General features: G+C 43.0%; 2 protein-coding genes across 3 annotated transcripts in view; both read left to right on the top strand.

Moving 5' to 3' along the window:
• The first annotated feature begins 734 nt into the window (after positions 1-734).
• Positions 735-5,833, top strand: pla2g3 (phospholipase A2 group III). Of its 2 annotated transcripts, none has more exons than XM_068574504.1 (7): positions 735-1,215; positions 1,797-1,929; positions 2,024-2,158; positions 2,557-2,756; positions 2,878-3,010; positions 4,014-4,124; positions 4,493-5,833. In XM_068574504.1, the coding sequence occupies exons 1-7, from the start codon at positions 735-737 to the stop codon at positions 4,719-4,721; spliced, it is 1,422 nt and encodes a 473-aa protein (XP_068430605.1). In that variant the 3' UTR covers positions 4,722-5,833. The 2 variants fall into 2 exon arrangements, with proteins under 2 accessions (XP_068430605.1, XP_068430607.1); XM_068574506.1 differs by having other exon boundaries at positions 4,014-4,128; positions 4,493-4,543.
• A 743-nt stretch (positions 5,834-6,576) lies between these two features.
• ttc28 (tetratricopeptide repeat domain 28) overlaps positions 6,577-14,177 on the top strand; it is a 65,141-nt gene continuing 57,540 nt past the window's right edge. Inside the window, exons 1-2 of the mRNA XM_068574312.1 lie at positions 6,577-6,890; positions 13,547-13,903. Of these exons, the coding sequence (XP_068430413.1) occupies positions 6,861-6,890; positions 13,547-13,903 (387 nt within the window). The 5' untranslated portion in view covers positions 6,577-6,860. The remainder of the gene's footprint in view (positions 6,891-13,546; positions 13,904-14,177) is intronic.

The raw sequence follows: 14,177 nt of genomic DNA, 5'->3' as shown, positions 1-14,177 counted from the left end.
CCTGTGTCTCATCACCTGCAGTGTGTTTGAACCCCCTCAGTGTTGGTTGGGTGGGTTCTGTCCTTTAAGATGATTGCTGTTGTTTTTTTGGACTTCATTGTTTGTTTTGGACGTCTTCCCTCTGTTTCCCGCCACGTCTCTCTGCATTTGGGTTCGTCCTCTGCATCCATTTCCCACCCCAACATGTTCCCTGTGACAGAGGACGGTCTCAAGGGGTCCTGAACTAAATGATGTCATTTGTTCATTGTTTTTTTGTTTAAACTCTGCTGGATCTCAGACACGACCTTTGAAGTAAAGCTCACACGTAGACAAGGGTTTAATTTTAGCCCCAAAAGTTTGTTTAAAATATATTTTCCTCACTTTGGAGGCTGTGGAAGAAGAGCGTGTCTCATATCCAGATTATGAATCAACACATTGTCTAGTTTGTCACACTTGAATTGAAGTCTGTCTGTCACTTATCAATATGACCCATTAGTCACATTTGCACGTAGGGTGTGCTAATCAATATGTCACTGGCAGTGATGTGCGCGTGAGAGGGAGGAAGAGGAAGGGGGCGGGCTGATGTTGGACCGAAGTGACAGGTCACGTGGCTTTGGGTGTTGTGTTTATTTTAGATCCACAGGGAAAACCCTCCGCCTCTCCACCTCATTTAAAAACGTCCTGGAGTCTGTCGGTGTGACCCAGAGTCCTCCGCGGGTGAAGGAGTCTTGTCTTCCAGCCTCTGTGCTCCCGCCATGACGCGCGCCGCTGCTCTGCTCTCCCTCGCGCTGGTGTCGGCGCTCCTGAGCTGGCCGGCTGCCGGGAGCTCGATCCTCTGCAGCCGGACTCAAGTGCTGCCAGATAGAGAAGTGCGCTACAGCTTCCTGCGGCGGGCCTCCTCTCCATCCCCGCGGCTCTACTACGGCGCGTGGTCTCGGGAGCGCGCCCTGCTCAGCTGCGCGTGGAGCGACGACGAGGCGGTGATCGACAACTATATCTCCGTGTGCCGGGAGCGCGCGCACGAGTTCTCCGACCATCCAGATGAAACCATCGACGTGGAGTCGGTGTTGGCAGCGGAGGACCTATGCGTCGGTGGACACGCGCCGGCCCAGAGCCATCGAGGTCAAGCTGAAAGGTCAGAGGTCACGACTCATCGGCGCGTAAAGCGCGGCTTCATTGTGCCAGGGACGCTGTGGTGCGGCTCCGGCAACAAGGCGCCATCATATGACGATTTGGGTACGTTGGTTTCACTCTATTTGATGATAATGTCGGGATGACAACACACAAACATGCCGTAAGCGTTTCTCATCTGAAATACATGAATTGCCTTATGAAGGAAAACAAAGTGTGATCCACCATAACCACGACGACATCTGTTGGTTTGTGGTCTGCCATTTTGAAGCCTGAGTTGGACATTTTGCTCGTTGCCATCTTGTTTTTTTGGAACCGGTAGTGACGCGAGAGGGCGGCGCTAAGTACAACGAACTGCTAAAAATATATATTTTTAACTTTCATGAAGTAAAAACACACAGACCCTCTTTCTACTCTGTGTAAAGTAAGAAATCTGCATTGTTTACATTAATGTTTTCTTCTTCTTCTTCTTCTTCTTCTTCTTCTTCTTCGCTGGCTCATTACTGCCACTTGCAGTAAAGTGTTGAAACAGTCACGGTTTAGTTCAACTCGTTCCAGAGAATGGAGACTCATTCGAGATGCACAAACTCTTTAAGAAGAGATGAAACTTTAATAAGTTTCACCCGCCGTCCCTGCAAGCCACACATCGTGGTGATATTGATCTTGTGATTGATTTCCTCTTGCAGGAGTTTTTTCAGATACCGACAGCTGCTGCCGGGAACACGACCAGTGCAAGCACACCATCCCGTCCTTTCACTCCCAGTTCGGCGTCTTCAACAGCAACATCTTCACCATGTCTCACTGCGACTGCGACAACAAGTACATATACCTTTTGAAAAACTAAATGACGCCCACTCGATGCCATTCTATCCTTTTTGATGTTTTATTCACACCAAACGGATTGGTGCTGCAGGTTTCACAGCTGTCTGGTGGCGGCGCAGGACAGCATCTCTGAAGTGGTGGGATACACCTTCTTCAACCTGCTGAAGATGCACTGCTTTGAGCTCTCCCACCGGCTCCAGTGCACCGAGAGGAACTGGTTTGGCATGTGAGTGAAGTCCTCGTTTATTTATTCAGTAACGCTGTGCTGCGTGTAGGTTTGTATTTGGAGCGCAAAGGAAGACGTTTGGGCACTTTGCCCCCGATTTTAAAATATCTCGACAAACTGAAAATTTAGTTATTTTAGCTTAGCATAAACACTGAAAACCGAGAGAATCAATAGCATGAGTTCTAGTTGTGTTGGTAGTTAAACATAGCCAGGTTAGCGGTCCCCCCCTGTATCCAGTCTTAATGCTAAGCTAATGCTAACTAGGTGCTCTTATTATTGTACAAGCATGAGGGGTATCAATCTTCTCGTCTGACTCTCGGCAAGAAAGCAAAATACGTGTCGTTCCCATAATTCCAAAAGTATTTTTTATATTTGCCCCCCTCTTTTGTGCCCTCCAGGTGTAAAGACAGTAAAATGTCTCTCTACGCGGAGGTGCACCCCCCCAAGCTATACGACTCTCCCAATGCAACGGAGGTCAGCGTGAACGCCACGGAAATGCTGGGGACGTCCAACTCCACCGGTGCTGCAGCCTCCACCTCCCCACCGGAGGGACTCGGCGGCGTAGGGAACACTTTACCAACATGGCTGAACATCACAGGTATTCAATACGTCTCCTTTTACGGTCCCTTACAAATAAAACCCTGACCCAAAAGCAAGATTGCGTCGCTCCGGCTGATAACTCGGCTGCACAGTAACTGATCGGACGTCTTCACTCGCAGAGAAGCAGCAGTCTGAATGCGCCATCTTCAAGGAACTCGACGAGTGCAGGAACAAGATCCGGCCCCAGCAGAAGAAATACGGCCTTTTCAACCCGGAGGCCCGGACGCTGTACCACTGCAACTGCACCAGCAGGTAAATCGGGATCAATGAAAACGATCGAAGTGTCTGCCGGCGTAAAGAGGAAGTAGATTGGTTGCTGAGGTCCAGAAAATACAACAGTTTTAAAGTTCTCTTTAAGCATAAAAGGTTGTGTACGATACCTCAGACCTTCCTCAAACCTCTTAATCGATCACTCAAGCCCTGTCAGTCCAAATTGGAGCCTCTGGTGTGATACAGCAACAAAAAAAGGGCACATCCTTGCCTTAAAAGTTCGTATAAGTAAATTTTTCATGTTTATGACACTATGAGAGGACCCTTGAAAGACCAGGGAGGGAGTGGGAATTTTTAGGGTTGGACAAGTTGATGTGATTACTTGAAAATACTGTACTGAAATAGTTATTAAAAATACTCAACTTCACTCAATCAGACAAACTTTGCATGCTTTTTACGTAATACAAATGGACCTCATGGGAGGAGATGTTCAGTTTTTAGTTGAATGGAAACCATTCGCAATTTTCGCCATTAAATAGCTGATGTAGAAAAGGTTACATCTCCCTTTCTACACAAGAAAAAAAGGTGTATTTTTCAAACTTGGCGTGCAGTTTAATCGGTTTAAAAGGTTGTTTCTGCTCTACGAGGTCGCTTTCCAACCCGTCCGTTTTTAGGGGGTTTAAAACTCCAAAGTTGCGTGGCCGCTCTCGGAGTGAACCTAGCAAAAGATTATCTTCGCATGTAGCCGGAGGGATTTATTCTGGGACGTCACGGTGAGTCCGGAGTCAATATTTAGGTTCTATTTGCAGAGTTTATGCCGACGCAGCGATAAGAGTGCGTTCACCTTTTTTTTTTTTTTCATATTTCTGTGTCAGACGAGGCCGGCGTGGTGCGACGTGTCCCGTTAGGCAAGCTCTGTGTGTCTGTCTGTGTGTGGGTGTCTGTCTGTGTGTGTTCTCTGGATCCGCACTCGGCCTTGTACATTATCATAATCTCCTGTTTGCACACACGGTCTGTGTTGGTCTCTGACGTTGTGGCCCTGCAGGTTGTTCCAGACTTTGGCCAAACAGAGGCGGCTGAGCGCCGTGCAGGCGCTTCTTCTGGACCGGGTGTCCGAGTCCTGCTTCCTGCAACCGGACTGCGCAGCGGGGAAGATGTAAGTATGTGATCACACAACGTAACACAACTTCTTTCACCTTCTCAATTAATGTAAAAGAGAAATATTTAAAAAAAAACACTTATTATTTAAGTAAAGTGTAACTAAAAAAAGGAAAAATGTTACTTTTTTTTTTTATTATTACAAATTGAGAACACTCGTAGTGCTCCGAAGGATCAAAGGTCACCAGATACACGTTAGATGATTAATGGGAGAGAAGAAACTCGGCATTAATTTATATTCATGTTTTGCATCTTTTGTTTTCCATATTTTGGCTTTTTTGTGAAATATTTTTAATTTATATAATAAATATCTTCTTCTTCTTCTTCTTCTTCTTCTTCTTCTTCTTCTTCTTCTTCTTCTTCCAGCTGTACAGCAGTTTTGAGAGCAGAGTTTCCTCCAGAGAGCCGCAGCATCAGAGCCGACGTGGAGGAGGAGCGCCCTCTAGTGGCCGCCCCGCTGCAGGCTCGGAGGCCAAAGAGGAGAGACGGAGCCGTCCGGCTCCACAAGCTGTGTCTCAGGGGGAGCCGACTCAGAACCGGCCTAAACCGGACCAGAACCCGCGGCGCGGCTGTGAGAGGACGAGGGATCGTCTGAGATCAAAATCACAGAGGGTCAAAGTGATCAATACTACATGGGACGTTCAGCTCATATTTCTTATTTTAACTTCATTATTTTTGTTCTGAATGACCAGGCGGCTCATTTAAAGTTCAGTATGATTTAATGAATTCATAAAGGAACAAACCACAGCACTCTGATGAAAAACATGACAACTTGAGAACTCTTATTTCCAACAGTGTGATAAATAAACACAGAGCAAAATGAAAGTTCATGAGTAAAATGCATACAAAGTACCCGCAACAAACGGAAAACAATCACAACCAATGATCTATTTATGTAATATTGAACACTTTGGGCCTCCATATTATATTGTAATATAGTGTGTAGCATGAAAAGCGTAGGTGAGTTGTGTATCGCTGTAACTTTTCCTCGAGGTTACTAATCTTTTTGTGCAGAACTCCATCCTTCGTCTCCACTGTTTAAAGCCCCATTTGTGAATACGTGTAATGTATTGTACGAGTTGTAGATAAATGCAAATGCTGTTATTAGCAAAGCTAAAGAAAAACCATTGTGTAAATATCTGTACATAAGACGCTCGGTGAAATATTTGGTTTATGATGCAATAAGAAACTGTATGACTTAGTATGAATAGATTTATATTTTGTAAATGTGACATGAATAAATTAATCGCACTCTTAACTTTGCTCAGCATGAAATCCTTGGCTGTGGAAACTGCTGTTAGCCTAGCTTAGCACAAACACTGGGAAAAGAGGGGCAACTATCCTAGCTCGTAAAACAGCAAATAGTTTTTTACACTTTGGTTTTTGAGTGATACTGTAAATATGAAGCTAGCTGGTTCGCCTAGCTTAGCATAAAAGACTAAGCGGGTAGAAACGGCTAACATTAGCCGGGCTTGATTCTTGTGAATCTGCAAAACAAATCTGTAGAACTACAATTTCTATAAGCCAATTAATTTTAATGTTCGGACAATAACAGACGAGCCCTTTCCAGTCTTTATGCTAAGCTAAGCCTGTAGCTCCACAAGTCGCTGATGGACATGAGAACGGTATCGACTTTTCAAATAAATTATACGTATTGAACATTTTTAAGAACACAATTTGCTTCCTGACATTTCGACAACAAATGTGACGTGTTTATCGTTTTTTTGTGTTTGACTAAGTAAAAGTAAATACAAATAAAATGACCTACACTACTGTGTTGGTGGTCGCAGGCTCTTTTTTAGATTTTATTTTTGCAGGATCGCCGTTCTCTCTGGAATGAAAGTGTTTAATTATCAATACTCCACAAGATGATGACAACTTTACTTGTAGAGCACATTTCAATAACAAAGTATGGAAGCACATTTCCGGCACAAGAAACAGAAAAAGTCATAATTGTGAGATAAAGTCAAAATTATGACAAAAAGTCATAATTATGAAATAAAAAGTCACTATAATGAAATAAAAAAAGTCCTTATGAGATAAAAGTCATAACTTTGAGATAAAATCAAAATTATGAGATAAAAAAAAATCATTATAAGATAAAAAGTCATAAGATAAAAAGTCATAATCTTGACTTTTTTTTGTTGTGGCGGTTAAGTTATACATAACTTAAATACCAGTAAAAATAAAAAAGGACAATAATAAATTAATAAAAAAGAGCAAATAAAATCCAAAATAACTGCATAAGATAAGATAACTATAAGATAAGATAACTCTTACAAAGCGGCATCCTTCAATCCTCCGCGCGCACGCGCAGAGCGCAACAGGCCGCCGCAGTGCGCGTGCATCTGTCAGGTAACTCAACTCCTCGGTGATGTCACGCGCAGTAATTGAAACCTTGCTCCGGCCGCGGAGGACCGGATCCCCGCCTCTCACCGGTGCTCTGCTGCGGGAACACGGCGCGCGGGCTGCGGGTCAACTTCTTCCTCCAGGACCAAAGTTAGGAGGACCGCGGCGTCGCGCACGAGCCTGCCTCTTGCGTATCGATCACCGGGCGCGCGCGCTGCGGATCAACTCCAGTCCCGTAGCTGCTGGGACTTCACTGGAGGCTCGTTTTAGGTTTTTTTCTTTTCTTCTTCTGTTGTTGGGTTTCTTTTGGAGGATGGTGTGTTTTCCTGCGCGTTCCTCTCCGGAATGAAAGTTCTCGTCGCCGCCGGATTGAGCCGAGAGCAGGATGGAGAAGCCGAGGCCGAGGAAAGAAAAGGTAAAGCCGACGGAAAGCAGCGGCCGAGTGTGTGTTTGTCGTTCGGTGGTTTTGTGTGTGTGGTCCGGTCGGTGAGAAGCGATCCTGCCGGAGAAAAGAAAGAGCCGTTGCTCGTGATGAACTGCATCCTGCAGGAAGTCTTCTGACTTTAACACAAGTTAAAGCTCTTAAACATGGACTACGTCTTATAGTTTTATCTCTTAACAGATTATCTATGAACATAAGAGCTCTAAATGGTGTTAAATGTCTTCATGACATGGTGGAGGAGTCTTGCTACAAGTAAAAGTGCAGAACTACTCTGCTACAAGTACACAAGATTCCTGTGGTGTAAAAGTAGCATTAACAGCAAAGTATACTCAAAGTATACAGTAGACAGACAGACCGATACTTTATTACAAGTACTTGTTGTTTCAGAGTTAATATGAACACTATTGTTTGGGAAAGTTGAGTAAAGTTCACCATTTCTGTGTAAAGAGGCGTACAATGGAAATACTCAAAGTTAAAGTACCTCAACGTTGCTTAAAGTGAAGGGTCTTTAGTGTACTATGATGTGTACTAGTGCTTAAAGAGCACAGTACTCAGTCAACTGATGGGTAAAAGCCTCACGTCCAGAGGTAGGAAACAGGAAGTGACGTCTGCAAAGGGACTGGAACCATCAGTCTGTATTTAAAACGTTAAATCCAACTTCCTGTTTGTCCACCGCTCTGTTGTGACATCATCAGGACGTTCAGCGTGTTAATGAAGTGTTACATTTAGTGGCATGAAGTTCATTTTATTAAAGTAAAATGATCAATGCTACAGTGTAGAGACACTGCAGATGAAAGGCCTGTACTCTCACATAAGTAAAAGCACATCACAAAGTAATCATTATCCAGAATACTATATATGTATATTATATATGTAATATATGACGTGTGTTCATCTGTTAGTAATACTGCAGCTGCTAAAGGAGGAGCGTAATATCATTATAACTCATAACTGTGTTGCCTTCACTGTCTGCTGCGATGTGACTGATGTTAACAGATGAAAGCGTTGCGTTCAGGCACACTTCCTTTGCTTCAGGGATTCAAACCGTCGGCTTTCTGTCTGTGTCCCGGTGTTGTTCTCCAGGAATGTTTTCCCTTTGACCTCTTGTGTGTGTGTGTGTGTGTGTGTGTGTGTGTGTGTGCTGTGTTTGTGTCTGAATTACTTGCACTTTACTCAAGATGAAACTTAACTCCACTACGTAAACATTGTGTTTCATTTAAGAGAAGATACTCTGAAGATTCAGATGAATTACACACAATATAATCAAGCAAAAGTTATACATTATTATTATTATTATTATTATTATTATTACTATTATAGCAATAAGACTGTATTGTGTCTTGAGGACTGAGCTGTTTGTACAATAACTTGAAAGACAGAAATAAACATTAGCTTCACATTTAGCGGCTACTAATTTTACTTCAGTGAAAGATATAAGTACATCTTCCACTGCTGGATACGTCAGCAGAGACACCGACGTGTGTGTGTGTGTGTGTGTGTGTGTGTGTGTGTGTGTGTGTGTGCGACCTTAATTAGCAGCTACAGGAATATCAAACAGACACGTGAAGAAACAAACCTCATCCAGATGAAGGATTTTTAGTTTAAATTCTTTAATTCTTTCTCTTTTCTTTATTTTTGAATGTTGACTTTGTGCTTCAGTCTTTGAGCGACGTTACGACCTCATTTATATTTTATTACATCATTGTACTCAGTGTGTATTAGGAGAGAACAACCGATAAACACAAATAGTTAACACAATTACTGCAGGGAGTTCGTGTGCAACGAGATTAGGATGAATTTCTAAGCAGATTATTTCATGTGAACACGCAGTTTTTCGTGTTGTTATTAAAAACAATCTTCATTAATGAGCTTTTTTTCTACTAGAACAAGCAGCTCAGTGTTTTAAAGCTGATATAATTAATATTGTTTCATGAACAAAGGATGAAACATTCATCTCCTCTGCAGCGCCGAAGAGCTTCATGGAGCTTCACCTCACAGGGTTCACGCTGGAAACGTCTGTTTGCTTCTCGCTCTCATCGGGAGAAAGTAAATGAAAGTACATGAAACTACCTGAAAGTACGTGAAAGTACTTGAAACTACCTGAAAGTACATGAAAGTACTTGAAACTACCTGAAACTACATGAAAGTACATGAAAGTACATGAAACTACATAAATGTATCTGAAACTACCTGAAACTACATGAAACTATCTGAAACTACATGAAACTACATAAAGGTACCTGAAACTACATGAAACTTCCAAAACTACCTGAAACTACATGAAACTACCTGAAACTACATGAATGTACCTGAAACTACATGAATGTAACTGAAACTACATGAAACTACCTGAAACTACTTGAAACTATCTGAAACTACATGAAACTACATGAATGTACCTGAAAGTACATGAATGTACCTGAAACTACATGAAACTACCTGAAACTACTTGAAACTATCTGAAACTACATGAATGTACCTGAAACTACATGAATGTACCTGAAACTACATGAAACTACCTGAAACTACTTGAAACTACATGAAACTACATGAAAGTACCTGAAAGTACATCAAAGTACATGAAACTACCTAAAACTATATGAAACTACCTGAAACGACATGAAACTACATGAATGTACATGAAACTACCTGAAACTACATGAATGTACCTGAAACTACATGAAACTATCTGAAACTACATGATTGTACCTGAAACTACATAAAACTACCTGAAACTACATAAAACTACCTGAAACTACATGAAACTATCTGAAACTACATGAAACTACATGAAAGTACCTGAATGTACATGAAACTACATGAAACTACATGAATGTACCTGAAACTACATGCAACTACCTGAAACTACATGAAACCATCTAAAACTACATGAAACTACATGAAAGTACCTGAAAGTACATGAAAGTACATGAAACTACCTAAAACTATCTGAAAGTACATGAAACTACCTAAAACTACATGAATGTACCTGAAACTACATGCAACTACCTGAAACTACATGAAACCATCTGAAACTACGTGAAACTACATGAAAGTACCTGAAAGTACATGAAACTACCTGAAACTACCTAAAACTACATAAAACTACCTGAAACTACATGAAACTACCTGAAACTACATGAAACCATCTGAAACTACATGAAACTACATGAAAGTTCCTGAAAATACATGAAAGTACATAAAACTGCCTGAAACTACCTAAAACTATATGAAAGTACATGAAACTACCTGAAACTACCTAAAACTATATGAAACTACCTGAAACTATATGAAACTACATGAATGTACATGAAACTACATGAAACTATCTGAAATTACCTTAAACTACATGCAAGTACCTAAAACTACATGAAACTACATAAAAGTACCTGGAGCTACCTGCTCAGCAACACTTACAGCTAGCTGGTGAACGCAGTGCAGCGATTAGCAGCTAAAGGGTCAGATGTGACTTTCAGGGGGTGGAGACAAAAAACGGAGCAAAAAGAGGAGCTTTACTTTATTTGTTATTATCGACTTCTGTAATCTGCTAAATATTTCTTTGTAGAAAAAAGGTTTACAAAAAGTGACATTGACATTCTTAAATTGCACAAAGACAATTTAAATTTAAATGAAATGCATTTAAATGAAAATGTATTATTTTATGATTAATAAGTAACTTTAGAAACAATTCAACACATTCCAATGATTAAAACTACTTGAAAGAGTCTCTCTGGGGGATTTTCAGGGGATTTTGACTTTTAATTGAAGTTCCAGGATTTCATTTCATCAGCTCTCTGTTACCCAGAAGCTCAGAGGACTTACATCTCTCTGTGAAAAGTCTGCATTGATTGAATTTCATCGCCATCTGTCAGAGGAACACTTAATGAAACGAGCCAGGAGCCAAACTGTGAGTAGTACCTCAAGAAGTTAATCTAGATATTCACAGGATAAAAAGTGTTTTTGAGCCAAAACTATAGACGCTCGATGGCAAATTATTAGCGTGTCTCTTTTAGATTTGTCACAGACAAAACAGTACGATTAGAAGTCTTTATTTCTCTACTCCAATCACACTCAAGGACCTGTATTCCTCCTTTTTAAAATCAGTTTTATCCATGGCAATGTAGAGAAAGCTTTGAGACAGCGTTTATATTGGTATTGTCCTTTATTTAACCAGATGAGAATCTTCTTGGGATCAACGTTGATTTAATTGTGACATAGCATCCAAACTTAAATAACGTCTATGCCATAGAAGACTTAACCCCTAAACCTAACTAAATTGCTTCCTGTGAGGAGGGAAGTTCATTTTAAAAAGACTTTATGCACGTACGAGCGCAAAAAGCATCTCCCTCCTCTGTCCTTATCCTTCTAGACCTTTTTGCTGCCTTTAACATAGCGAACCACCAGATCCTTATTTCCTCCCTCCAGAACATTAGTAACTCAGGCTCTGAGCGCTCCCTCTCTTCATTCTAGCTCAACGACCAAACTTACCGGGTCACTTGGAGAGGATCTGTGTCTAAACCTTGTCCTCTCACTACTGGGGTCCCTCAAGGCTCCATCCTGGGTCCTCTCCTCTTCTCTCTGTACATTAACTCTCTTGTCCTCACTGCTGGGGTCCCTCAAGGCTCCATCCTGGGTCCTCTCCTCTTCTCTTTGTACATTAACTCTCTAGTCCTCACTACTGGGGTCCCTCAAGGCTCCATCCTGGGTCCTCTCCTCTTCTCTTTGTACATTAACTCTCTAGTCCTCACTACTGGGGTCCCTCAAGGCTCCATCCTGGGTCCTCTCCTCTTCTCTTTGTACATTAACTCTCTTGTCCTCACTACTGGGGTCCCTCAAGGCTCCATCCTGGGTCCTCTCCTCTTCTCTTTGTACATTAACTCTCTAGTCCTCACTACTGGGGTCCCTCAAGGCTCCATCCTGGGTCCTCTCCTCTTCTCTTTGTACATTAACTCTCTAGTCCTCACTACTGGGGTCCCTCAAGGCTCCATCCTGGGTCCTCTCCTCTTCTCTTTGTACATTAACTCTCTAGTCCTCACTACTGGGGTCCCTCAAGGCTCCATCCTGGGTCCTCTCCTCTTCTCTTTGTACATTAACTCTCTAGTCCTCACTACTGGGGTCCCTCAAGGCTCCATCCTGGGTCCTCTCCTCTTCTCTCTGTCATTCACTCGCATGGCTTTTCCTACCACAGCTATGCAACTGATCCTCTCGTTTCCCCCAGTCAGAAACACAGCTAGCAGCAGGAATCTGCCTGTCTGACTGACATCTCTCAGTAGATGTCCTCACACCACCTGAAAATAGATATTTGGATAAAAGCGTCAGCTGAATCAAATGTAATGTAATGTAAATTGAAGTGATATCATGCAAAGTGTTGTTCAGGTTGTCTGCATGTTGAATCGTTTGAAGACAGCTTCCATGTGGTGCACTAGCATCCTACAAGCTGGAGGTATCCTCAACCTGCACTGAGCAGACGCCCCGAGGCGTCTCCTGCATTAGTTCTTCCGTCACACTCATGAGACACCGAGAACATCCCAAAAGTTTCCTTACAGTTTATGTAAAAGGGAATCGTGTCGAGTGCAGCTCCTGAACAGCTCCGCGCCTCCTGCTCGAAGCCGCCGGGGTGATGCATTTGCAAGTTTTTAGGAATCTCTCCAGTCTGCATATTTTAAGTGTATGTGTGTGTGAGGGGAAGAGAGAGAGAGAGAGAGAGAGAGAGAGAGAGAGAGAGAGAGAGAGAGAGAGAGAGAGAGAGAGAGAGAGAGAGAGAGAGAGAGAGAGAAAATGAAGGCCTAGGCGTAAGCGCTGGTAAAAGGACAAATTTGGAAACACCAGATCAGGGAGGGAGGCGTCACCTCGACGTTAAAGCTGCAGAGAACAAACCTCAGCGAGCATTTTTGACTCTGAGTTTGAATGAGAAGAACAGAAGCCTCCTCCTCCTCCTCTTTCTCCTCCGACTTTCTCTTTCTTTTCTCCCCGCGTCTCTCAGAGGAATTCACGCCGTTACCGCCGAGCGGAAACAAAAAGTGCACGCAGCAGTTTGCTGTCCCGTTTGCCAGAAAACTACAGAGTGGCATCATGCAAATCAGCTGCTGAAGCTCCGGTGTCATCCTTTAAAAAAAGAACAAAGATAACTTATGTAACTGCAGCCAAAAGTGCTTTCTCTTGCCGTCATTCTCGTTCTGATAACACTTCTCATCTGGTCTTTATGTTGCTCGAAATATTCATTCTAACCTGAATCATTCAGGATCTCTGTGTCTTTGTTTTCATTTAAAAAAAAGTCCTTCAATTGATTAATATCTATCGGATTTGATCTATTCATTGATGATGTTGGGAGACACCAAAGATAACCAAAGATGTCTGTTTTTCACAAGAAAAAATTGGAGCTGATCCATAAATTAAAGTAATAGATCTACAGATTATTTCCTGCACTAACTGTTGAACCTCTTCTCTCCAGGCTGTGGTCTAAAGGGACCGACTGTCCCAAGAACCAGAAATATTCCCAATGATACAAAACGGAGACGAGCAACTCGAACCGGTTTTGCAGTGTTCCATCATGAAATTAGTTTGATGCAGAAAGTAACCAACGTCTTCTCTCCTCTCCTCCTCTCCTCCACCTCCCTTCTGCTCCTCAGTTCTCTCTGTTTGGTTCTCGCTCCACCAGCAGGACCACCAACCCTCCCTCGTCCTCCTCCTCCTCTTCCTCCCCAGTGAACCCTTCGGCCCCGCCCGTGAAACGGGTCGCCGGTCCGTCGGCTCCGTCGGGCCTCAGCAAGGCCGAGTTCCTGGAGCGCGTGCGGCGCAGTAACCAGGCATGCCAGCAGGGGGAGTACGCGCTGGCCGTGCGTCTCTACAGCGAGGCGCTCGCCGCCGACCCACAAAACTGCATCCTGTACAGCAACCGCTCCGCCGCCCACCTCCGCCTGGGCCAGTATGGCACCGCCCTGGACGACGCCGTCAAGGCCCGTCTCATCAACCCCAAGTGGCCCAAGGTAAGAGCCGCGGCCCCGGCCACGCCCTTCAGGCAACGAGTGGGCAATGTGTCCGTGAAGGGGACGTTTGATGGATCCTGACGTCCCAGTTTATGAAGAAATATAGAAAATACATATAATTACAAACCTTTATGATCCATCAACGCATCCTTTAGAGGTGATATTTCTATCACAGAATAAGTTATTCCTCACAAGTTATTACTTCCGTCCTCACAGGAAACAACTTAGTTAGGTTCAAGCAACTAAATAACTAAGTTGGGTTTAAGCAACTAAA

Source organism: Clinocottus analis, unplaced genomic scaffold (genome assembly GCF_023055335.1).
Source record: "Clinocottus analis isolate CAN_PGR_092001 unplaced genomic scaffold, fCliAna1.0.p SCAF_13, whole genome shotgun sequence".
Taxonomy (NCBI): domain Eukaryota; kingdom Metazoa; phylum Chordata; class Actinopteri; order Perciformes; family Cottidae; genus Clinocottus; species Clinocottus analis.
The sequence above is the reverse complement of the archived record's forward strand: the minus strand, read 5'-3'. Positions and strand labels throughout refer to the sequence as shown.

Bases quoted from the DNA above. Each gene is read 5' to 3' on its own strand.
- pla2g3 (XM_068574504.1), top strand. From the start codon at position 735: ATGACGCGCGCCGCTGCTCTGCTCTCCCTCGCGCTGGTGTCGGCGCTC. The intron at 1,930-2,023 runs GTACATATACCT...TTGGTGCTGCAG, and splicing joins CACTGCGACTGCGACAACAA to GTTTCACAGCTGTCTGGTGG. The intron at 2,757-2,877 runs GTATTCAATACG...CTTCACTCGCAG, and splicing joins AACATGGCTGAACATCACAG to AGAAGCAGCAGTCTGAATGC.